The 26,048-nt window shown below is 40.7% G+C and overlaps 1 protein-coding gene, 1 long non-coding RNA gene and 1 other non-coding gene across 4 annotated transcripts in view; 1 reads left to right on the forward strand and 2 right to left on the reverse strand.

The window, feature by feature from the left end:
• Positions 1-26,048, forward strand: part of VTCN1 (V-set domain containing T cell activation inhibitor 1) — a 68,843-nt gene that overhangs the window by 37,701 nt on the left and 5,094 nt on the right. For both annotated transcript variants that reach the window (XM_027535758.1, XM_027535751.1), the window contains exons 2-5: positions 2,545-2,609; positions 14,236-14,583; positions 19,457-19,735; positions 22,864-23,033. In XM_027535758.1, the coding sequence (XP_027391559.1) occupies positions 2,545-2,609; positions 14,236-14,583; positions 19,457-19,735; positions 22,864-22,988 (817 nt within the window). In that variant the 3' untranslated portion in view covers positions 22,989-23,033. The remainder of the gene's footprint in view (positions 1-2,544; positions 2,610-14,235; positions 14,584-19,456; positions 19,736-22,863; positions 23,034-26,048) is intronic.
• On the reverse strand, positions 2,617-24,061 carry LOC113888748. Its single transcript, XR_003510050.1, has 3 exons — positions 23,474-24,061; positions 4,565-4,864; positions 2,617-3,176 (listed from the first exon to the last, which is right to left on the reverse strand). It is a non-coding gene; the product is annotated as an uncharacterized LOC113888748 (long non-coding RNA).
• TRNAC-GCA lies at positions 11,158-11,229 on the reverse strand. Its single transcript has one exon. It is a non-coding gene; the product is annotated as a tRNA-Cys (tRNA).

The raw sequence follows: 26,048 nt of genomic DNA on the forward strand, positions 1-26,048 counted from the left end.
ATCTTAAAACAAGATCAAAGCTAGGTCTGCTATAATAAAATACCACAAACCGGGTAACAACAGAAAAAAAAATATTGTCTCACTGTTTTGGAGACTAGCGGTCTGGGTGGTTCCTCCCGAGGACCATGAGAAGAATCTGTTCAGGCTTCACCCCCAGCTTCTGGTATTAGTTGGCAATCTTTGGTGTTCCTTGGCTTCCAGATCTCTGCTTTCATCTTCACATGCTGTTTTCCCTGTGAGTGTCTGTGTCCAAATATCCCCTTTATATAAGGATACCAGTCATGTTGAATTAGGGCCCACCCTACTCCAGGGGCTTCCCTGGTAGCTCAGCTGGTAAAGAATCCGCCTGCAATGCAGGAGACCCCAGTTCAATTCCTGGGTCAGGAAGATCCACTGGAGAAGGGATTACACCAGTCATACGGAATAGGGCCTACCCCACTCCACTGTGGATTTCCCTGGTGGCTCAGACAGTAAAGAATCTGCCTGCAATGCGGCAGACCTGGCTTAGATCCCTGGGTTGGGAAGATCCCCTGAAGAAGGGCATGGCAATCCACTTCAGCATTCTTGCCTGGAGAATCGCCATGGACAGAGGAGCCTGGCAGACTACAGTCCATGGGGTTGCAAAGGGTTGGACATGACTTAGCGACTAAGCACAGCACTACTCCAGTATGATTTCATCTTAAGTAATCACATCTGCAATGACTATTGCCAAATAAAGTCACATTCTGAGGTCCTGGGGGTTAGGACTTCAAAATATGAGTAGGGAGGGGCATACTTCAACTTCTAATATTTTTATAACAGATGGAGCAGGAATTACTCATACTCCCATTTTAAAGATAAAGAAACTGAGTCTCAGAGAGACAAAGTAATTCACCCAAGGTAAGTGATTCCTGGGTCACAAATGCAAGTCTGCTCTGTCCAGCTCAGTAGTCAGAAAGCCAGACAGTACCTCTTGCTATGAGTTTGTTAAGCTGTTCTCACACACTTGGACCAATAATATTTGAGGCCACACCTAGGTGTGTAAAGAAAGGGGGCAGTTGTCAAATGTGGTCTCTTCTTGGAATCAACTGCAGATACCTTATCAGTCCTAGTGATGATTTTGCTTATTCAATTGTTGTCCCTATGGCTATACCTCATGAGGGCTTAACCTCTAGGGGAACTGTTTACTCAAATTGTTCCTCGTGAGTCTATCGTTTCTCTCTGGTGGGCCCATCCCTGAGCTGAGGGGACCTGGGTTCTATGAGCCTATTCGGGGCAGCAAGAAAAATGCCCTGTGCTTCCCTTCTCTCTATAGCATCATTCTTTGCCTCCCTGTACCTCTCTTTTGTCCTGCCAATTGCATAACATCGGTGTGGGTGCAGGGAATGTGTGAGTTGGCAGCAATGAGACTGTGGCGGAGGACACCTGCCTGATGACTTATGCACCAGAGCAGGCAGCACTGGGAAAGCTTCCCAGGGACTGCTTTGCCACCAGGCCAGCTCTGACCTGCACCTTCTGTTCTGTCTGAGTCACTCTCAGCAGCTCAAGCTGGTATCCCCTAATGGGTTCCTCTGGGCAGAGAGGAGGGACACACCCCATCTTGAACCCCCATCCCTGGCAGGCAGTGTAGGAAGTAGTCAAGTACAGATTCTGGAGACACAGTCTAATCCCAGCTCTGCCACTTACCAACCATGTGAATTTAGGGAAGAAGCTTACTATCCCTATGTCATGTCTTCATCTGTAAAATGGAGATATGTTTGTTTACCTCATAAGGTTATCACATGGATAAATGACATAGTCCATAAATGGTGCCTAAAACAACATATCTGTGACATAATTCTAGCACTCAGTAAATATAAGCAGTATTTCCTTATTTGTTTATTTCCTAAACATCATTTATTAATCTGCTCATTGAAAACTGGCAAGATACATTTCAAGAAGTTACCAGTTGTTATGTCTGGATGGTGGAGTTTCAGGTGACTTTATTGTCTTATTTTTGTTTATCTGTGTTTCCTAAGCTCTCTGTAATAAACTTCTTACTGTTTTAATAAAACAAACTCTCAGTGAGGATCTACAGAGTGAAGTGGATTAGTGGGTACGAAGCAAAGATATGACCGCTGTCCTTAGTGGAGTTTAAAGTCTATGGAAGGAGACAAACAGATAGATTAATGATGTAATAAGAGGGATGCAGTAATGGCTCAGGGTGGGCTAAGGATTGAACTAGTCTCCCTCAAGTGGCACCTGGCATTACAGAAATGCCATTGGGTTTTCCCCAGCAGTCTTTGTGTCTGATCTTCACTGATCTGGAAATAGGAAAATAAGATGATGCACACAATCAGACAAAAGAGCCACTCCTTTAATCTATCCCAGCACCCAGGGGGCCGAGGATGGAATTGTTGAGATCCCTTTCTAAGGCACCTACTTCTAGGAAAGGACATATTTTGAAGAAAAAGTTGAGAGTCTTTATATAATACCTCCTACAAAGGGCAGGTATGAGCCTAGGTTGCAAAGCAGCATGTTAAGTGGAATAAAGAAGTAATTTCCTGTTTCTTTCTCTCTCCATAGCATTATTAGCATCATCATTATTCTGGCTGGAGCAATTGTATTTATCATCGGTTTTGGTATTTCAGGTATGTGATTTCCTGCATTACCACAATCCATCCGCTGCTCATCAGTAAGTCCCTAATCACTTAATGTGTAGAATGGCAAGAACACAGGGTCTGAACCCAGAAAACCTCAGAGGAGAGCCCTGGTTCTTCTACTTATTGACTGTGTTCTCTGCCCTTTAGTCATTTAACTCCCCAGACCTCAGTTCCCTCATATAGGATGTGGAGGAAATAACATCTTCATCACCAGGTAGCTGAGAAAATAAATGGAATGTCTCTCAGACTGTTCTCTTCACCAGACAGTGCTGAAGATATCATTCTGGGATCACAGCTAAGTGCCTTGGCTGAGCCATTCTATCAACAGTTGACCTGAGTAGATGATTCCTTTGCAGTGGGGCTTCCGCTGAAGTGTTGAAGAATATCAAGTCTTTAACACAGGGTTCTTAAACAGAATACTTACTGGTCATAACTGCTGTTCCACATGGGAAACAGACGCCACTGTGGCACGGATGGTGAGTTTCCAAAGGCAGTCAACTGGTCTCAGTTGCAGGAACAGTCCTCTCTTCTGTGCAGGCCACGTCTCAGGAGCATCTATTACGGATGCCAGATTAAGACGTTGAGTGACTTAGACCAGCAGCTGTCCTCTCTGAAGCAAGTCACTTGCTTCATTTCCCTTGAAGTGCCTGACTCAGGCCAACACATTTATTTTAACTTAGACTGTGGCCAAAGCTGTCAATTGATAACTTTAGTTCTTATAGTTCCAGCTGTCTTTTCTCTCTGTGACTCTCCTCCAATATGCGTGCTGCCACTAAATAGTAATCACAAGGCCTAAATGAATAAAACTCATTCATTTGTAGATCTGTTTGCCTAGAGAAGATATTAGCATCTTTCTCCATTTTCTTTATCAGTAAAAATGTGTATTTTGTCTTTCATCTATTTTTCTATTGGGTTATCTTTTTCTTTTTGATATGTAGGAATTATATGCTGAGTGCAATTTGGTTATATGTATTGAGAAATCTCTTCTACTCTCTGGCTTGCTTTTTCACTCTCTTAATGATGTCTTTCAATGAGTGAAGTTCCTAATTTTTACACAGTTCAATTTATCTTTTTCTTTATACCAGGAATTTTTTGTAAGCAGTTTAAGATGTCTACCTATTTCAAGGTCATAAATGTTTTCTTCTAGGTTATCTTGTGGACGCTTTAACGTTTAACCTCTCACATTTATATCTACAACCATCTAGAAAAATTTTGTGCATGGGCAAAGACAGTGGTTAAGATGGGTCAAAACACTATCCTTCCCCCACTTCTCATTAGTGTTATTTTTATCATAAATCAAGTATCCAAATGTGTTTGGATCTGTTTCTGAGCTCACTAGCCTGTTTTATTCTAACATTCTTTTATAATTTGCTTTCTCTTCATCTTATCTCTTCCTGTTCCTAATCTTGGGTGCTCTTTCTCCCCAAACCCTCTGGCATCTTAAAATAGATTTACAAGGTGTTAATTGGCTTTATAGTAGTTTTGAAGGAACCAGGTTTTGGTTTTGGTTTTATTTTTACTTTCTCTGATTTCCTAATTTAATTAAGTCTAGCTTTTATCTTCATCAATGTTCCTCTTCCTGCTTTGTTTTGCTCTTTTAATTCTTTTTTTCTAAGTGATGATCCATTCAAGTTCTTTTTTATTTAAAAAATCATTGTTGATGTATAGTTGATTTATAATGTTGTATTAATTTCTGCTGCATAGTAAAGTGACTCAGTTATACACATATGTACATTCTTTTTAAAAAAAATTTTTTTTTCCACTACAGTTTAAACCAGTAGACTGGATATAATTCCCTTTGCTATACGGTAGGACCTAGTTGTTGCTGACTTTTAATTCTTTTTATAGTATCTTAAAATAAGCACTTCACAAAACAGTATGTCCAGAAAGCCAATAAATAGATCCTAGTAGATACTGCCATTTCGTTTTCCAAAGTGATTTACCAAGTTATTCTTAACCAGAGGTGTATGAGGGACCCAGCGCGTCACGTCTTCACGAACACTGGATATTGTGGAATACTGCTGTGATTTTAACTTCTATTTCCTGGTGACTGAGAGACGTATGTTTTCAAATAAGAAACATAATGTTGAGCAACAGAGCAAGACACAGAACAGTACATTCTATATGAAAAAACAGGGACTTCCCTGGTGGTCCAGTGGCTAAGACTCTGAGTTTCCAATGTAGCGGGGGCCGGGTTTGATCCCTGGTCAGGGAACCAGATCCCAAACGTGTAGCGACAGTTCCTTGAATACAAAGAAGACTCTTTAAGTGTTTTCTGAATAGACAAGTGGACAGAGGCATGGTGGGGTAAATACATAGATAGAAGTTACAGTTCACTCAGTTCAGCCATGAGCTACCAATAATATTAGAACCCTACCACCAATGAAAGGTTTTCTGCCTTCTTTCTACTTCATAAAGTAAAAGCTGGTTATTTGGGATTAAATGGACTGTTTATTAGTTTAACACTATTTAGTTGGCTTTTTCTCAATTGCCTATATTAAAAGAACCATAACCGGTACCTGAGAGCATGACATTACCACACTTTAAATGAGTTAGATAAAATGTTAGCTGGATTAATATACTAGACAATGAAATTAAGCAAATAGCATTAGGTAGATGGTGGTGGTGGTGATAATTTTCAAATGTTTTTTGTGTTCACCTCATGGTGCCAAATAACTTTGCATATATTATCTGATTTACAACTCACAACAAATAGATAAATATTACGATGTCCTGATTAGAAACTTGTGTAAAGTTGCACACAGCTAGCAACCAGGCACAAACACATAATTGCATTTCAAATCCTGACATTTGCTTCCAGAACCCACACTCCCACCCATCACCCTATACCATGATACTCATGCAGAGCTGTAACACAGAAGGATGTTTTCTGGTGTACCTTGCAGGCATTATTCCTGAGACCACAGATGATAAAGACATTTCTAAATACAGAAAAAAAATCTATTTCTTTGTAACTTTCCTGAGGCTGTATAGGTCACCTTCTCATAGGCATTCCACTCCTTGGGAACTCTAAATATGGACCCCAAATGCATTTGAGGTGGTTGGCTGGGAAGAGAGGCTGAGCAGCTTCCATCAGGCTGGTTTTAGGGCAGGCTTCGTGGATGACCCTTTAAGAAGGAGGGAGATGCAGTGGAAAGACCCCTGACTATACTCTGCTAGTCTCTGCACTGTCACTCACCCCCTGGGTAACTTTGAACAGCTCTGTGTGGTAGAAACACTTAGAGATGGGAGTTGCTCTAATCTCCGGGATAACATTATGTATCCTTTGGGATGTAACTTAATTTTATAGAACCTCACTGGTAAAATAGTGAGAGTCATTGTGGGAATTACATGAGAAAGTTTTTATAAAGTGCCAGACACATATATGTGTAATAAATGGCTGCTATTATTGTTTACATTGATACTATCAGTGCCATTAATAATTTGCTATTATTAATGCATCCATACAGCACCTCCTAAAACTTGAACAATTTCCTGGCCACACCAGGAAATTCCTCTGAAGTTAGGGAATCCTGGACAGAAAGTCACAGGACACTCCTTCCTAATGATGCTCCATCTTTGGTCACTGGATAAAACAGTAAGGCAAGTGCTTCTGGCACCAAAACACAACCATTGAAGTGGTTTGGAAAGAAAGTGATACATATTTTTTTCACTGGAGTCATCTGGGAAATTAAATAGATGTTGACCTTTCTCATACTTCTTTTAAGGTTTTTAATTGTTTTTATTTTTACATGAGGTAAGGACACTGCTTTCGTGGGTAGGCTCTCCACATATCTCAATCTGGCCCTGGATATCAGCAAAATGTGATAGAAGGAATACAGACTTAGAGCTTCCCTGGTAGCTCAGCTGGTAAAGAATCCACTTGCAATGCAGGAGACCCCAGTTTGATTCCTGGGTCGGGAAGATTTGCTGGAGACGGGAACGTCTACCCACTCCAGTATTCTGGCCTAGAGAATTCCATGGACTAGAAAGAGTTGGACACCACTGAACGACTTTCACTTTCAGGCTTAGGAAAAACTCAGACAAGACTGAGTTTGACACTGGCTCCACTACTAGCTAGATACAGGGCTTTAGGCAAGCCGTCTAACCCCACAGAGCTTCTTTATCCTATTTATATAATGGCTAGAACAGTATCATTTCTACATCTCAAGGTTGTTGTCTGGCTTAAACTGAGTCACTGCAAGCATTTTGTAAAATATTTCTTTCCTCCTGGTGTGCTGATCTGCAATATTTCTAAATGATTCTAACTAATAATGGTCATCAATATCATTGATTTAAGGTTCAACACGTGGCAAGTCAGGTACCATGCTTTACTTACACTGTATCATTTAGTTCTTTCAGGGACCCTCTGAGGGAGCTACTATTATTAACATCCCCACTTTACATTATGGAATAGAAAAATTAGAAAATTTGCCCAGGCCCCATATCCAATAAGTGGCAGAGCTGGGTCTTGATCCCCCACAGCTTGATGCCTGTTCTTACATGCCAGGTTCTGCTGCTGCTTCCCTATTGTTCAGTTTCTAAGTCATGTTTGACTCTGTGACCCCATGGACTGCAGCATGCCGGGCTTCCCTGTCCTTCACTATCTCCTGGAGTTTGCTCAGATTCATGTCCATTGAGTCAGTGATGCTATCTAACCATCTCATCCTCTGCCACTCCTCCTTTGGTCTTCCATCTTTCCCAGCATCAGGGTCTTTTCCAGTGAGTCAGTTCTTCACATCACGTGGCCAAAGTATTGGAGCTTCAGCTTCAGCATCAGTCCTTCCAATGAACGTTCAGGACTGATTTCCTTTAGGATTGACTTGTTTGATCTCCTTGCTGTCCAGGAGTCTGTCAAGAGTCTTCTCCAACACCACAATTCAAAAACATTAATTCTTCAGCACTCAGCCTTCTTTACAGTCCAGCTCTCACAGCCATACATGACTACTGAAAAAAACCACAGTCTTGACCATATGGACCTTTGTGGGCAAAGTGATCTCTTTGCTTTTTAATACACTATCTAGGTTTGTCATAGCTTCTCTTCCAAGGAGCAAGCATCTTTTAATTTCATGGCTGCAGTCACCATCTGCAGTGATTTTTGGAGCCCAACCTCCTTCCCTACATTGCTCCTTTCACAAGTCTGGCCCAGCATCCTTTCTAATGTTTTCTCACAAAGCAACTGTTCTCCTCCACCCTGCCCTCTTCTCTGGCGAGAGCGGCACTGACAGGTGCTTCCCCAGGTGCCAGCAGTGCAGGCTTAAGCCTATGTGTTTCCACCTTTCCACCGTGTGCTATGGTGCCCATCCAAACAGCGGGCTGTGGTGGATACTGAGAATGCTGTCTATGCTATTGGGAACCACAGAACTTACTAAGTCATTTCAAAGGAAAGTTCATTTTCCCAGGTTTCATCCAGTGGTATTGGGCATCCCAGAATCATAGTTTCTATAAAGAATCCTTGCTTTGAGCTCAGCCTGGTGCTCTGTGACAACTAGAGGGGTGGGATTGGGAGTGTGGGGGTGGGCAGGTGGCAGGCACAAGAAGGACGGGATTATATGTATACTTATGGCTGATGCAGGGTTTCCCTGTTGGCTCAAATGGTAAAGAATCTGCCTGCAGCGCAGGAGTCTTGGGTTCAATCCCTGGGACATGAAGATCCCCTGGAGAATGGAATGGCTACCCACTCCAGTATTCTTGGCTGGAGAATGCCATGGACAGAGGAGCCTGGTGGGCTACAGTCCATAGTGTCACAAAAGAGTTGGACATGACTGAGCGATTAACAATTAATGGCTGATTCACCTTGCTGTGCGACAGAAACCAACACAACATTGTAAAGCAATTATCCTCCAATTAAAAATAAATTAAAAAAAAAAAAGAATCCCTGCCTTGTGTTACCTATATCCCCACTTTCCAAGAGATTCCTGCTCCTACTGCAGATAGCAGTTAAATAGTGCCCATCCATGTGAAAACAGAAAGACTCCAATTTCAGCTTGCTGCCCTCTGACAATCCTCATTTTGCATGCAGACCAGAGCTGTGGTAGTAATTAGCCCCCAGGAGCTACAGAATTCATTTTCAGTGAGTGGTTGGGGATTCTAACTTTAAAAATGTTTGACAGAATCTTAAGAGACCAGTGGAATTCTTAAAGCCCATGCTGTAAGAGACGGTTAGAGTTTTGAATCTACTGATACAAAACTCTAACCGTCTCTTAAAGTCCTTTTACCCTCAACCAGCCACACAAGAGCCCCTGGTGTTTAAGAGACCTGGAGAGTCACATTAGACCAGACTGTGGTTCCTAGAACATAGCTCCTTGAGCCAATATTTGTTGGCCAAATTGAAAATAGATTTCTTTTTGAGAGAAGCAATATTTGTATGGTATTGCTTGCAAATTAAATTTCATTTTATCACTTGTAACCATCGTTTATTCACCTAACAAATAAGTATTTATTGATTGCTTTCTGGGTGCAAAAGCAATGCCTAGGTCCTCAGGGTTTTTAAAATTCTCACTGGCTTTTATTCCTCCTTGATTTGCTACAAGGAGGGGGGATTTAATCAACACTGCACTCATTCCATCTGCCACATCTTTAATGCAACCTTAAATGAGCTAGAGCTGGAGGTGGGTCCCTGGGGCACTCCACAGCTGCCTACTTTTAATCATTACGTTTTCTAAGAGATATTTCAACAAATTCTCCACCTGTGGGCTCAAGGCCAACACATTAAAATTAATTTGGTAACATAATTACTGAACTAAGATAAGTCATTACCATTTCATTCTCTCCATAAATTGTGCTAATCATGTACTTTTTCTAAAAAGTAATTTTTCAATTCAACTTTAATGGGACTTTATAAACTACAATCAAATTTACCCTTGCTTTAAAATAGTTACATTTGCTTTATGATTTTATTGAGAATCATGGTGTATTTTCATTGCTTTTTCTATTTTTCACTGACTCATATTTCCCCAAAATTAAGATGGGATAATCTTGCCAAATGTTCCTTACTCCTACAATCACTTTGGATAGAATCATTATTTCAAACAGTGTCTTGATTTCAACTGATTTTCATTCATTCATTTATTCATTCACTCAACAAACATTATTTTTCTCTGTAAAAATATCACTAGGCACTTGTCTTAGTTTGCTCAGGTTGCCATGACAAAATATCATACACTGAGTAGTTCCAAGAGAGGTCCCCTGGCCTGTTGAAGCATAGAGCTGAATAGCACTGTGGTCTGGTCTTACTGTAGGATCTAAGAAGTCTGGTAGCCTTCCTTCATTTTGCCTCATTTTTCTATACCCTTTGGTTTTTTCTGTACCAAGCTGGCAATATATAATCCTATCTCTATTCCTGGCTTCTGTTGTGGTGGCTGTTATAATCCATGAGTCATACATATCATCTCCTTATCAAATGGATGTTCACCCACACCCTGAGTGCTATCTTCAGAACAGCCTTCTCATTTTTTGCAATACTGATAGGCTGAGAATTTTCTAAATCTCAGTTATGGATCCTTTTTGCTTAACAATTTCTTCTTCAATTCATCTTTCTCCTTTCCTATATTTTAGTATAAGCAGTCAGGAATAACCAAGCCACTCTTTCAACAATTTGCTTAGACATCTCCTCAGCTAAGTATCCAATTTTATGGCTCACAAGTTTTACCTTCTACAAAACACTAGAACACAGTTCAGCCAAGTTCTGTGCCACCTTCTAACAAGGACTGCTTTTCCTCCAGTTTCCAATAATGTGTTCCTCATTTCCCATCTGAGACGTCACCACATGGCCCTTAACATCCACATTTCTAGCACACACCTCAAAGCTCTTTCAGCCTCCACCCATTACCCAGTTTCAAAACTTCCTCCATATGCTTATTAGGTACTTATTACAGTAGCACCTCCACTTCTCAGTACCAAAATTTATCAGTCAGGGTTCTCCAGAGAAACAGAACCATTAGGGTAGGTGTGGGTATGTATGTGTGACAGGATATAAGGAAGAGGAGAGAGAAAGACAGAGAGAGACAGTGATATTTAGAAAGAATTGGCTCATATGATTGCGTATTTTGAGAAGTCCTAAGATCTGTGGTTAGCAAGCTGGAGACCCAGATAGTTCAGTTCAAGTCTGAGTCCAAAAGTGTGAGACCCAGAAGAGCCAATGGTGTAGTTCTAGCCTACAAATAGGTAGGCTCAAAATCTGAAAAAGCACAACGTGCCAGTTCAAGTCTGAAGGAACTGACTGGCAGGAAAAGACTGATGTCCCAGCTCAAAGGCAGCATGAGACCCCTCTTGTTCCGCCTTTTTGTTCTATGAGATCTTTAATTGATTGGGTGAGGCCCACTCACATTAAGGAAAGTGATCTGCTTTATTGACTCAAATACTAATCTCCCCCAGAAACATCCTCACAGACATACCCAGAAAGTGAAAGTGAAGTTGCTTAGTTGTGTCCGACTCTTTGCGACCCCACGGACCGTAGCCTACTAGACTCCTCCATCCGTGGAATTTTCCAGGCAAGAGTACTGGAATGGGTTGCCATTTCCTTCTCCAGGGGTTCTTCCCAACCCAGGGATTGAACCTGGGTCTCCTGCATTGCAGGCAGATGCTTTACCATCTGAGCCACCAGGGAAGCCCAGAATATCTGACCAAGTGGCTGGGTACTGTGTGACCCAGTCAAGTCGACACATAAAAGTAACCATCAAAGCATTTACAGGACTTACAAATATGATTACGACAGTTTTTCCTTTGAAAAGCTTACGAATTAGTGCCAGAGACAGACTAGAGACAAAGCAAAGGGAGACAGATGCTACAATAAAGGCAAAGAAAAGCATTCAGGAAGAGCAAAGAGAATCTATTAACTTTGCTTTGGCAGATCAAAAAGGGTTTCATGTGAATCCCTCAATCTGAATAGCCTTGAATATAAGTAGAATTTGGACAATTGGTGATAAAGGAGAAGAAGGAACTATAAGCTGTAGGTGCAAGATGAACAAGTGTGTGTGTCAAGATGCACAGTACAATTATAACCAGTACTAGCCTGCAATACCTTGGATATCAATCTGTCAAGTAAAAACAAATAAAAAGCAAATTAAATCTTTAAAGCAATGTTCAAGAAAATACGAAAGCAAGGGACTTCCCTGGTGGTCGAGTGGCTAAGACTCCATACTTCCAGTGCAGAGGGCCTGGATGTGATCCATGGTCAGGGAACTATATCCCACATGCCACAACTAAAGATCCGATGTGCCATAAGGCCTGGCGCAGGCAAATAAATAAAAATAATAAAAAGAAAATGCCAAGGCAGAGCAAACTCTTTTCTCATGATGAAGTCCTCTGTTAGAGCCCATTTGTGAGCCCCACTGTTCTAGGATTCTGTACAGGAAGAGCAGATGTGCCAAATTTGTTATTACATTGAATTTTTTATGTTCTTTTTGTGTGTGTGTTCTTTCTTTTATTGAAAAAAAATCAAAAAAAAAAGAAAGAAAAAATCAAGTACATCTTTGCAAAAATAAAAATAGAATTTTATTAGAGCAGCACAAAAGGGAAAGAAAGAAAAGGCAGGGGATGGGGTACTCATATTACACAGTTAAACTGCATACTACCTTCTTTCATATTTTTCCCCCAAATCTCCCACATGAATGGCCATTCATGGCAGTTACTCCAAAGCTTCTCATACCCCATACTCTAAAGCCTCCAAAACATCCTTCCAACTCAGCCTATGCACGTGTTTTTGTTTCCTCTGTCTCCTTTTTACTGATAATTTTTTCTTCCATTAGTAGCTCTCTGTTCTTTATAAATGCATCTAGCTTGCTCCAGTTCTGTCCCACATCCATTACCTTCATCTGTTTATAAAGGCCTAGGAGCTAATGAGACATTTCCAACCTCTTATGGGCTGGAAGACGCAAGAGGCCAAAGATATCCCTATGTTCATAATGTTAACCTCTTCAATTTTTGAAAAATAGCAAGTATCCTTTGCTTATGTATTTTTCCATTGAAAGCAGCAAATAAATAAATTGCTTGATATGCAAACTACAGTATAGAATGTAGTAGAAAGAATGGCTGGAAAGGCAGCAATAAGGGCTAATATATATGGGCATTTCCTATGTGGCCCGCAGTACTTCACTTTGAAGGCCATGCTGTTAGTCTGAAGTCTACTCCACAGCCCTTGGCATGGAAGGTCAGTGATTAGAAAACTGACATGGGGGACTTCCTTGGTGGTCCAGTGGTTAAGAACCTGCCTTCCAGTACAGGGGATGTGGGTTCCATCCTGGTTGGGGAACTAAGATCCTACATGCCACAGGGCAACTAAGCCCATGTGCTGCAATGAAGACCCAGTGCAGCCAAAACAAAAATTCAGAATTAAAAAATAAAAAACAGTATTAAAAAAACTATTGACATGTTCAGATTGTTCTTTAAGGTCCACCTGGATGCAAAGATGAGCAGCAGGAACACCAGTAAGGAAGCTGAGAAGTCCAGCTGAGAAGTGCTCAGCACCCATCATATGTAGGACTTTCTTGGTTGTAAGAAAGAGATGTTTGTACAGACCATTATAATCAGTGTTTGTTTAAAGGATACTCAGAAGGTGCACAGAAACTAGACCTGAAAACCTTCAGGATCTAAGACGCACTAAGATGGGGGACTGCCTTCATTTTTTCCTCTCATGGTCTCCCTCACACTTCTCTGGGTCTGTACCACTCTCTTCTTGAGCTCAAAGACCCATCCTTCTCCTTAGCTTCACATCCAAATCACAGCAGGAGGCTCTCAAGAATATTCAGTTAATTAAATCACCCCAGAGACATCCTCAATCAGCAGCTTCCAGTACAGCAAGAAGAGTTGGTCAGTCCTTTACAGACTGAGTGGGCAACTGCAGAAGAGACAGTGGACATGGCTCTCACCAGAATTAATACTTCTACTTGTGCTATGTTTGGAGAGAAGGGTGTGACTTCTATCTTCAGCCCCAAATCAATTGAGTACCATTCTTCATTATACCATAGCTAGCACTCTAACCTTGATCGAGTCACTTATATTCTCTATGCCTTAGTTTCCTTATCATTCAGGTGGAGATAAAAGTAACAGCACTTTAGAGCTTAGCATTCTTCAGAATTATTAGCCACATTTAGTTAACATGAGATTTCATTTCTATGCCACTTCTGGTCAACTAAGAATAACAATTACCTTATATGGGTAATTACAGTTTGCAAATCAAGTTCACATCCACTTGATTTTGATTCTCACAAGAGCTCTTTAAGGTAGGTAAGACACATATCCTTACCTCCAATTTTCTGAAATCCAGAGGTGTAGCCAAGTTTGCAAATCTCGTAACTGACCAAACCAGAATTGGAATCCTCATCTTCAAAACTCAAGTCCAATACATTCTCCTCTTGTTTGGTCTCAAGGTTTTGGTTGCTTGGTCTCAGAAAGCTATAGTGTAGCTTTTTTTAATCAGCTATTGGCAGATCTGCTGTAGGTATCAAAACTATTGTCTTAATGCTCTATTATGTTTTCTTTTTTCATGACTCTCCTGTTTTGTATATTTCTAATTTATTACAGAAGTCACTGTTTGGCTTTTTAATGATGAAGGATTTGGCTGTAGATGTTCCAAAGCTTCCCTTGGCACTGACCCTTGTTTCCTGAATTGTAGGAAGACGCTCCATCACAGTCACCACTCTCACCTCAGCTGGGAACATCGGGGAAGATGGCATCCTGAGTTGCACTTTTGAACCTGACATCAAACTTGCTGATATCGTGATACAGTGGCTGAAGGAAGGTGTCATGGGCTTGGTCCATGAGTTCAAAGAAGGCAAAGATGTCCTGTCAGACCAGGATGAAATGTTCAGAGGCCGGACAGCAGTGTTTTCTGATCAAGTAATAGTTGGTAATGCCTCTCTGAGGCTGAAAAATGTACAACTTACGGATGCTGGCACCTATAAATGTTACATCATCACTTCTAAGGGCAAGGGGAATGCTAACCTCGAATATAAAACTGGAGGTAAGTTACTTTTGAAAAGTGGGAAAGAAGGGGCCAGGAGATATTTGAGACCAGAGAGTGTGAATAGCTCACGAGTGACTCATATCCAACAAAGACCATCTGAATTCTGTGAGCAGCCATCCTTGCTGTCTAAGAGCCACACCAACTCCACAAGTAACCCATTATAATATTAAGTCTTAAAATCTTTTGTTCAGGACTCGAGCCTCTTCTGAATTTTCTCATATATCCCCTGAAATATTTTTCCAAAATAATTTTTCTCCCTCAGTAGCTCTCTGTTCTTTCTCTTCTATGGTAGCCTTCAGTCTTGCTAGTGAGAGAAGACTATATGTAATCTGGTCTGAGACTTTTCTATTCTAAGTGGGCTCTAGCCCAAGTCTGAAATCAGTACCTCCAGGGACTCACAGCAGTGGAAACCATTATAGGAGTTCAAAGGTAATTGACCAAAATAATATTATCGTATAAACTCACTAATCCTTCTCCCCTGAAATCCACACTTCCTTACCAACTAAATTTAACATTTTCTGAATTTATGTACAAGGGACTCAGATATTGTAAGAGCAAAAAGATGATTAAGAAAACAAAGATAATTGTCCTCCCTTCTGGAGCCAGAGCTCATAGTGTAGAGCTCATAGAGTTGAGGGTCAGGGCAGAGATACGAAATATGTGTAAAATCTATAATAATTGGTAAAGTGCATTAAATGCTTGAAGAGAAAATACAGAGTGATTTGGGGATTCAGAGATCATATCCAAATGCATAGGGAGTAAAGGGATGGGAAGGCCCACATGGCGAGAATTTGACATTTAATAGGAGCCTTGAAAGATAGAAAGTATTCTGAGACTTCCTAAGTTAGTCTGCACAGGTCTTTTCTGGAACTCTCATGACATGTATATGTAATGGTTTGAAGCACAGATCTAGAGACAGACCTGGGCACATAACAGTGGCCTGGGCAAGGTAACCTCACTGAGACTTAGCTTCTCCGTATTAAAATAGGGATTAAGAGAGTCACATCAAAGGTACACTGGAGCCAACTGAAAGGACTTCCAGTGGCAAAGCTGGAATGATCTGAGCAACAGAATAAACAACATAGTATTAAATTATAACTAAGTATAAAATAAATACACAAGTCCATTCTTACATGAGTGAGATGAAACAAATTTTCTTTATAGATGAATCCCAAATAATATTTTTAGATCTCACCCCTTCTGAGAGGTGGGGCTTAGAACTTCCCTGCTCCCCCAACCACCACACTTAGGGTGTGTTAGTGAAGTCCAGCTTCCAAAGAAACCTAGCAAACACAGCCTCAGCCAGGTGACCAACGGTAACACCTTACGATTAAGTCTTGCTGACTGCATGCACTCTTCGATGTGACATAATGAGAACGGTACTTTAACTTCTATTGTTTCCCTCTCCAAAATCCACAATCTCAGTCTAATCATGAGGAGATCATCAGACAAATCCCAATAGAGGACATCCTACAAAATATCTAGCTAGTACTCCTCAATAGAATGGTAAAGAAGAGATCTCTTCAAGAAAATTAGAAATACCAAGGGAACATTTCATGCAAAGATGGGCACAATAAAGGGCAAAATGGTATGGATCTAACAGAAGCAGAAGATATTAAGAAGCGGTGGCAAGAGTACACAGAAGAACTGTACAAAAAAGATCTTCAGGACCCAGATAATCACGATGGTGTGATCACTGACCTAGAGCCAGACATCCCAGAATGTGAAGTCAAGTGGACCTTAGGAAACATTACCACAAAGCTAGTGGAGGTGATGGAATTCCAGTTGAGCTAGTGAAGTCACTCAGTTGTGTCTGACTCTTTGTGACCCCGTGGACTGTAGCCCACCAGGCTCCTCCGTCCATGGGATTCTCCAGGCAAGAATACTGGAGTGGGTTGCCATTTCCTTTCCAGGGGATCTTCCCGACCCAGGGATTGAACCCAGGTCTCCTGCATTGCAGGCAGATGCCTTAACCTCTGAGCCACCAAATCCTAAAATATGATGATGCTGTGAAAGTGCTGCACTCAATATGTCAGCAAATTTGGAAAACTCAGCAGTGGCCACAGGATTGGAAAAGGTCAGTTTTCATTCCAATCCCAAAGAAAGGCAATGCCAAAGAATGTTCAAACCATCACACAATTGCACTCATCTCACATGCTAGCAAAGTAATGCTCAAAATCCTCCAAGCCAGGCTTCAACAGTATGTGAACCATGAACTTCCAGATGTTCAAGATGGATTTAGAAAAGGCAGAGGAATCAGAGATCAAATTGCCAGCATCTGTTGGATCATTGAAAAAGCAAGAGAGTTCCAGAAAAACATCTACTTCTGCTTTATGACTACACCAAAGCCTTTGACTGTGTGGGCCATAACAAACTGGAAGATTCTTCAAGAGACGGGAATACCATACCGCCTAACCTGCCTCCTGAGAAATCTGTATGCAGGTCAAGAAGCAACATTTAGAACTGGACATGGAACAACAGACTGGTTCCAAATAGGAAAAGGAGTACATCAAGGCTGTATACTGTCACCCTGCTTATTTAACTTATATGCAGAGTACATCATGAGAAATGCTGGGCTGGATAAAGAACAAGCTGGAATCAAGATTGCCAGGAGAAATATCAATAACCTCAGACATATAGATGACACCACGCTAATGGCAGAAAGTGAAGAGGAACTAAAGAGCCTCTTGAAGAAGGTGAAAGGAGAGAGTGAAAATGTTGGCTTAAAACTCAACATTCAAAAAATGAAGACCATGGCATCTGGTCATATCACTTCATGGCAAATAGATGGGGAAACAATGGAAACAGTGACAGACTTTATTTTGGGGGGGGGGGGCTCCAAAATCACTGCAGATGGTGACTGCAGCCATGAAATTAAAAGACTCTTGCTACTTGGAAGAAAACCTATGACCAACATAGACAGCATATTAAAAAGCAGAGACATTACTTTGCCAACAAAGGTCCGTCTAGTCAAAGCTATGGTTTTTCCAGTAATCATGTATGGATGTGAGAGTTGGACCATAAAGAAAGCTGAGCGCCGAAGAAGTGATGCTTTTGAACTGTGGTGTTGGAGAAGATGCTTGAGAGTCCCTTAGTCAGCAAGGAGATCCAACCAGTCCATTCTAAAGGAAATCAGTCCTGAATATTCACTGGAAGGACTGAGGCTGAAGCTGAAACTCCAATACTTTGGCCACCTGATGTGAAGAACTGACTCATTTGAAAAGACCCGGATGACAGGAAAGATTGAAGGAAGGAGGAGAAGGAGAAGACAGAGGATGAGATGGTTGGATGGCATCACCAACTCAATGGACAAGAGTTTGAGTAAGCTCCAGAAGTTGGTGATGGACAGGGAAGTTTGGCAGGCTGCAGTCCATGGGGTCACAAAGAGTCAGACACGACAGAGCAGGTGAACTGAACTGAACTGAGTACTCCTCAAAACTGTCAAGGTCATGAAAAACGTGGAAAGATTGAGAACATGTCACAGACCAGAGGAATCTAAAAAGACATGACAAATAAGGGCAATGTGACATTGTGATTGGGATCCTGGAATAGGAAATGGACTTTAGTGGAAAAACTGATAAAATCCAAATGAAGTCTGGAGTTAATAGTAATATATAAACAATATTAATAGTTTCTCAGTTTTGACAAATGTGTCATGGTTATGTTAGCGGAATATTAGCAGAAACTGAGTAAGGGGTATACAAGAACCCTCTGTACTATCCTTGCAACTTTTCTATAAATCTAAAATTATTCCATGTACTTCCCTGGCAGTCCAGTGGTTTAGACGCCACACTTTCAATGCAGGGGGCACCAGTTCGATCCCTGGTTGGGGAATTAAGATTCCACGTGCTGCAGTGTGTGGCCAAAAGATAAACAAAATCATTCCAGAATTAAAAACTTATTTTTTAAAGTGGTCACAATAATAGATATACCTGAGACTGTTTTGACAAACACATGAAGTAACGTCTAGAATTTGGTGAACAGCCCAGAGCACACCCTCAGTAAATGGTGGGTCACTGTCATGTACTCAGGTTCCCACATCATCTCCCGGGAGCTCATTCCTAACCTGTTCCAAGTGTGCAAGTCTGGTCTCCCCTGCTACACTGCAGGCTCTTTAAAGGTATGGCAAAGCTGTCCTTTCACTTCTCACCAGCACTAGCACAGTCCTGGGCAAAGGAAGATGCTGAATATATTAACAATGTGTATCCTGCCTTTTTGGCATAATAAACATTTACTGGCCAAAGTGCACAACTTAACATTTTTTACAAGTGTCTCTCTGCCTAGATAGATGAGAAAGTTAGTTTTAATTTCAAAATGTACTTGCCAGCCCAGGGAGAATTATCTTAGAAGAAAACAAATGCCTGTCTTTATTCATGGATACCAGGGCAATCTCTACCCAAGCAAACTTCAAATCTCCATGATGACAAGTCCTGTGTGTGGAATTTCTGTGGGTGATAGGTGAATGCTCTTTGTTTCTTCCTTCTCCCTCTCCACCCTAACTTTACCCTCCAGGCCGAAAAATACATAAAATTCAGGAGGCTTCACAGGTGCCTGGGAAAATAAACACCCAACTTCCCTAGCTAATAAATTTTTTTGTATGATCACTGGAACTCCTCTTACATGGAAAAATTTATTTGTGTAACAATGACATCTGGAACATAGGTCCTTGGAGTTTGTGATATTGACCAGAATGTTGTGATATATAGCAATAATATAAGCAAATCACTTTTTGCATCTATAATACAATGAGCCATACATAGCCCACTGGGAAAGTACTGAGTCACTTCAGTGTCTTTGTTGTAAGGCCTAGCACCTCAAAGGCTACATTGTCTTATCGTCCAACCTTGACATCTGTCCTTTTGACCTGCAGCCTTCAGCATCCCAGAGGTGAATGTGGACTATAACGCCAGCTCGGAGAGCTTACGATGTGAGGCTCCCCGATGGTTTCCCCAGCCCACAGTCGTCTGGGCATCCCAAGTTGACCAGGGAGCCAACTTCTCAGAAGTCTCCAACACTAGCTTTGAGCTGAACTCTGAGAATGTGACCATGAAGGTTGTGTCCATACTCTACAACGTCACAATCAACAACACTTACTCCTGTATGATTGAAAACAACATTGCCAAAGCCACAGGGGATATCAAAGTGACAGGTGGGCTCCTTCACACTTGTGGTATGAGTTTATTGTGGTTATAATCAAGTATAAATTAAAGTTTAATTTCATTAACAGATATATTATGTACCAGGGCACAGAAAGTTTCCCTGAGACCCCAATCACAATTCCAGTTGAGACTGTATTATGTAAGAACAAAACTAATACAAAACAGTATTTATGGCCTACAGAGCAAAGCTGACAATTAGTTTTCATTTGTATGCCTTCTTACTGCCTGGAGAGCAGTGTTTAGGATTCTGAGGCCCTGTCTAACTCAGAAGCATTGCTTTGGTATAGCAGTATCTAATTTAAAAAATCATCTACATGAGAAAAAGAGAGTTCTTCCACTATCCTGTGGAACAAACTGATGACTGTACCAATTAGAACACTTTTAGTTGCCAAAACACAAAACAAAATCAACTCAGGCCTAAGCTAAAAGGGTATTAGGATATCTCATGAAACCAAGGTCAGGAAGTACAGTATGACTTTAGGAACAGCTGGAACCAAGAACTTAAATTCCATTGGTATTCTTTGTCTCTCATTTCTAGTTTATTCTCTAGTAAATTCTGTCTAATTTACTCTCTTTTGTTTTAGTCAACAGGGAAAAATATGGTTGCCAAGAGCTCTTACCTTTAAAAGTCTCTTTCACTCAAGAGAGTAACTAGATGGAAGCTCAGTCCCTCAGTCTGACTCTACATTCCCAGAAAGGCTCAACTTTGGTCAGCTACCTGTACTTAGACCAATGAGACAGTACTTGGATGAAAGGCCTTCCCAGAAGAGAAGGGAGAATAAAATAAAAATAAAATAAAGAGAAGGGAGAATAAAATAAAACAATGAGTGTTAACAAGAGTATCTCAGTTTAGACCTCAGTTAAATGCTCCAAACTATATAACGAACACTCCTAATAGAAATGGCAATAACTGAACAAACCACAGAAATTGAGCACAGCTTTTATTCAGTGAGCAGTTTCTTTTTCAGTGCATGCTTATCGGATACATTAGAACAAGTGCTCCATATACCAGTAGTAGGACTATACACAACTTTTAGAAGCGTGACATAGCTCAAAAATCAACATAAACTAACATAACTCCTTTTTACCGCGTGCAGGGTAAGTTTTTAAACAATGAAAGAGACTGTGGGGTTTATATCCTGTGTTCTCTTATTGCTAACTGGGGTCATTCATTCAACAAGTATCTACTGAGTGCCAAACACATGAAAAGCAATCTGTAAGTCCTACGAAACACTAAGATGAATAGCACAGTTGTCATAAGAGAAGTTAATCAGTGTGGTGTCTAGGGGAAAGAGTTATTAGAGTACAGTGGCTCAATAGATGAGAAAGAGTTCAAGCTGGGTTTTGAAGGGGGAAAAAATGACTTTAATAGACTAGAAAGGCATGAAGTCAGGAGCCTATATCAGTGTCTGGGGGAGAAATTACAAGGATCTTAACTTGGGCAGTGACAATGGGAAGGAAAGGGGGAAGAATCAAAGGTTAATGAAGAAAATAATCTACAAGCCTTGGTGACACAAATGTGCAGGACAAGAGGAGGAATAACTTGAAAGGGGTCTGATATTTCTACCCAGATTGCTTAGAAGGTTAGTAATGCTACCAAAACCAACGATAATGAAAATGTAGGAAAACCAACGTGTTTGGTAAGATTTTAGAGATGCTGTGTTGAAAGTGTCCACTGTGTACAAATGCAGAGACGTCCAGTGCTTAGCACATGACCCAGCACATGACAAGTCTGGGGGAGGCTGCTTCATCCCTACGCCACAGACTTCTTCCACGGGAAGAGTCCCGTACTACCAGTGTAACCCTTCTAGTCTCTCTCTTCTCCCCTCTTTCACTCTTTCTCAGAGGAGGAGGAATTAACTCACCCGATCAGTGAGTTTATTAAGGGAAGCATAAGTAGCTCAACACAAGAGCCAAGCTGCTTGTGTTATTCTATAACACAAGGAATTATGTTCCTTTCTCTCTAGCTAAACAGAAATTAGCTCCTCTGAGTCATCAGTTTTCAGGGGCAGGATTTGCCCTTGCGGGAGAAAGCAGGCCCCGGTCTTAAGATGCCCGCAGCCCACTTCCCTGCAGACAAAGCATAATTCTTTATTATCAGCTTTATCAGGAATAAAGGTGATTTTAGTCTTCCAGTTGCCTCACTTTTTTCATCTTACTCTTTAACTGGTTCAGAGCTCAGTGGGGGAGAGGGTGTTTATTGGACTCCTTTGAATTCAAACAACAGGCACTCAAAAATATTTGCTGAATATTACATTTTTAAACTGACATACAGTAATAATTACAAATACAGATGTGGAATTTAGGACAGAATTGGGGCTAAGGAGGTGGATTTAGAAATGATCAACTTAATGGAAGTAATGTTTATTAGGCTTGAGTGGGGTTACTGTTATTTTTATAGCTAATACTTATTGAGTGCTTACTATGGGGCTAGGTTCTATTCTAAGTGTTTATACGTATTAACTCATTAATCCTCATAAGAACCCTAAGAAGTTATTATTTTAGCCCTATCTTATAGATGAAGAAACTGAGACACATATAGATTAACTTGCCTAAACTTGCCTGGAGTCACACAGCTATTAAGTGTCAGAGTTGAAATGAACTAAATGACACTGGACTGTCTAGGGAGAAGATAGAGTAAAGAATAATTTAATTCTTCACTTTGGCCTTTCTCTACTTCAAAATGAGAACAATATTTTCTCATTACTTGGTAGTGCTGTGATGAAAGCAAATGACACAGAACCTGTAAAGGTCACTGTCTAGAGGGAAAACAATGTGTCTGAAACCAAGGACTGGCGGTGGCTGTTGGTTTAGCCTATTTTTTATTTGGTAACCAATAGCAATCTGTTTATTGGCATCGTTTTTCATTTGGCTGAGTGCTCACTGGACTGGAAGAGAGAAGGGAACATCTCTCAAGAAAGGGAAAGCTCTGCTTTAAAGCCAGTTACAGAAAGGTGGAGAATGGGTTACAAAATTCCCCCCCCCCTCAAATTAGGGCACAAGTTATATTAGGAACAACTTGTTCTGTTTTAGGGGTACTTTTCTTTGTTAACCAGCCATGTGAAGAAGACATCACCTTTTCCTCTTTGATCCTGAACTTTTTTCTCTTCCTTTACAGACTCGGAGATTAAAAGGCGAAGTCACCTACAGCTGCTGAACTCAAAGGCTTCCCTGCGTGTCTCTGCTTCTTCTGCCATCGACTGGGTACTCTTGCCGCTCTGCTTTTATCTGACGCTAAAATAACATACCTTGGTTACACAGAAACATGCAAAGTCATTCGTATGACAGGTGAGATGAATCACAAATGGTGCTGGCGATCCTCTGTGCATGTTCGTGCTTGTGTCCCTAACAAGAATCAAGCAGCCCCCAGCATCAGCCTCAGAGAGAAACATTAATAATGTCAGGGCAGTAGGCACTATTTCCACTGCTATTGTAAAAGGTAAGCACTTGTTAACAAACAGTATAGACCTCACTGACAGACTTACAGGAAAACCAACTCTATACACTTCAAGTATTTGTATAAATTCAAACACCTTTTCATTTATTGAGTCATCCTTGAAGGAAAACATCTTACTGAAAGCGAAAGAGATATTTGGCCCTGACTCACTACTCTGAATTTCACAAAGAAACACGACATGAGCATAATCACATAAGTAGCTTCGCCCCACCCAGCAGTGCCCACCCCGCAACAGAGCCCCCGTTGACCAGAGACTTGACAAAGCACTCACCAACTAGCCTTCCTGCTGAGACTTCCCACTGTCCCTTCAGTCCTTTGGCTCTAATTATTGGTAGGACATTTCTTTCTAAACATTCTTCTGTATGCAAGATTTGCATACCACTGAGCTTATGAAGTTACAGTCAACACAACCTCATTACTCCGGGGACTGCCACCATGCACCAGGCTCACAACCTTAGAGCTATTTTTGTCCCCCATCTGTCCTCAGGTCAATTGATACCTAGCTGTACAGTATTTGCCCGTGTCTTTCAGACTACCCTAATCCAGCTTCATCATTTTATGCCCCAACTAGTTCTAAAATCTTGTACTTATCCTTCCTCTCTTCCAGGTGATAGGAAACAAGGTGCCAGAATAAAAAAAATCAAATGCTATTTTCATTATAGCATTCCTTTACTCTGCAACCTAAAGTGACTCTCAGGGCATTGTCACATCAAAGTTAAAGTCGTCAGCTCTGCAGTCACAATTCTCTAAGTTTTTCTTCCTAAGTTTCCTCCTTCTCTTAGTCATCTACCACTGCTCTCTGTCCTTGCTCCCTCTCTCTCCCTTCTTGGAAATCTCTGCTGCTGCTGCTGCTGCTGCTAAGTCGCTTCAGTCCTGTCTGACTCTGCGCGACCCCAGAGACGGCAGCCCACCAGGCTCCGCCATCCCTGGGATTCTCCAGGCAAGAACACTGGAGTGGGTTGCCATTTCCTTCTCCAATACATGAAAGTGAAAAGTGAAAGTGAAGTTGCTCAGTCATGTCTGACTCTTCTCGACCACATGGACTGCAGCCTACCAGGCTCCTCCGTCCATGGGATTTGCCAGGCAAGAGTACTGGAGTGGGGTGCCATTGCCTTCTCCTGGAAATCTCCTCTACTCTATGGTAATTCAGGTCCACACTTCCTTCACCCATTTCCTAATGGTCCTTTTATTTCACATCCCCTTGGTGAGCCTGTATAATTTGCAATATCTTATACTCTCTAAGACACATATATTCTTTGCCTAGATAAGTCCTCAAGGGCAGGCAAAAATCTGTTAGCTGCTTTGCTTTTTTGAGTATGGTAAAAAAAAAAAAAATTACATTTATTTTTAAAAAATAGTGATTGAATTAAAAATATAATATTGTATACGTGGATAAAGGTAGTACATGGATATTATAAAAATTGCGAAGATTACAAAAATTGCAAATAATTAAATTAGAGGAAAGCCTTTCTTTTGGGGCTGCTGTGGTGATCATGTCAGATCATGTTTCCTGAATTAAGCTTGTTTTGCTATAAACAACATGCTTTTGTTGTATAGATTTTTGTTTGCACAGATTTTTGGATTGTGTTTTCATTTTCATTTATTTCCAGGCATTTTTTAAATTTCCTCTTTGATTTCTTTATTGACTCACTGGTTGTTTAGTAGCATGCTCTTTGGGCTCCACATGGTGGGTTTTTGGTGGGGTTGTTTTTTTTTTTGGCAGTCTTTTTTCCTTACAGTTGACTTTTAGTTTCATAGCATTGTGATTGGAAAAGATGTTTTTACATGACTTCAATTTTTTTAAATTTACCAAGGCTTGCTTTGCTGTGATTTACCCTGGAGAATGTTCTATGTGTACTTGAAAAGAATATGTATTCTGATGCTTTCAAATGAAATGTTAGATGAATATATATAAAATCAATAAGGAAACACTAGCCTTAAATGACATACTAGATCAATTGGAGACTTTATACTATCTGGATGTCCTGTCCATTAATGTAGGTGAGGTTTTAAAGTCCCCTACTATTATCGAGTTACTGTTGATTTCTCCCTTTACATCCATCAATATTTGCTTTATGTATTTAAGAGCTCCTACAGTAGGTGCATATATATTCGCAATCGTTATATCTTCATCTTGGATTGATTCCTTGATCATTATATAGTGTCCCTGCTTCTTATAGCAGTCTTTATTTTAAAGTTTATCTCATCTGATATGTTTTGCTACCCTAGTTTTCTTTTGATTCCAACTTACGTGGAATATCTTTTTCCCCCCTCACTTTCAGTCCCTGTATGTCTTTAGATTTGAAGTGAGTCTCTTGTAGGCAACATACATACAGGTCTATCCATCCAGCCACTCTATGTCTATTGATTGGAGCATTTAGTCCATTTAAATTTAAAGTAATTATTGATATGTATACTCTTATTGTCATTTTTTGTTCATTGCTTGGGGGTCCTTTTGTTAAGGCTTTTTTGCCCCCTTCTTCTTTTGTCCTCTCGTGATTTGAGGACCACCTTTAGTATTATGTTGGGATTCCTTTTACTTTTCTGTGTACCTAGCTTAAGTTTTTGGTTTGTGGTTACCATGAGGCTTTTAAATACCAATAAAATATACACATGATTGTATTAAGTTGCTGATCTCTTAATTTCAAAGTACAACTCTGCATTTGAGCTCTCCTCCCATCTTGATTACCAGTTTTGATATCACATTTCACATCTCATTGTTTCATGTGTCCCTTAGCTGCTTACTAAAGATACAGATGATTTTTACTGCTTTTGTCTTTCAGCCTTCCTACTAGCTTTGTGCATGACATGATTTCCTACCTTTATGTTTGCCTTAACCTATGAGC

The sequence above is a fragment of the Bos indicus x Bos taurus genome, chromosome 3 (genome assembly GCF_003369695.1).
Source record: "Bos indicus x Bos taurus breed Angus x Brahman F1 hybrid chromosome 3, Bos_hybrid_MaternalHap_v2.0, whole genome shotgun sequence".
Classification (NCBI taxonomy): domain Eukaryota; kingdom Metazoa; phylum Chordata; class Mammalia; order Artiodactyla; family Bovidae; genus Bos; species Bos indicus x Bos taurus.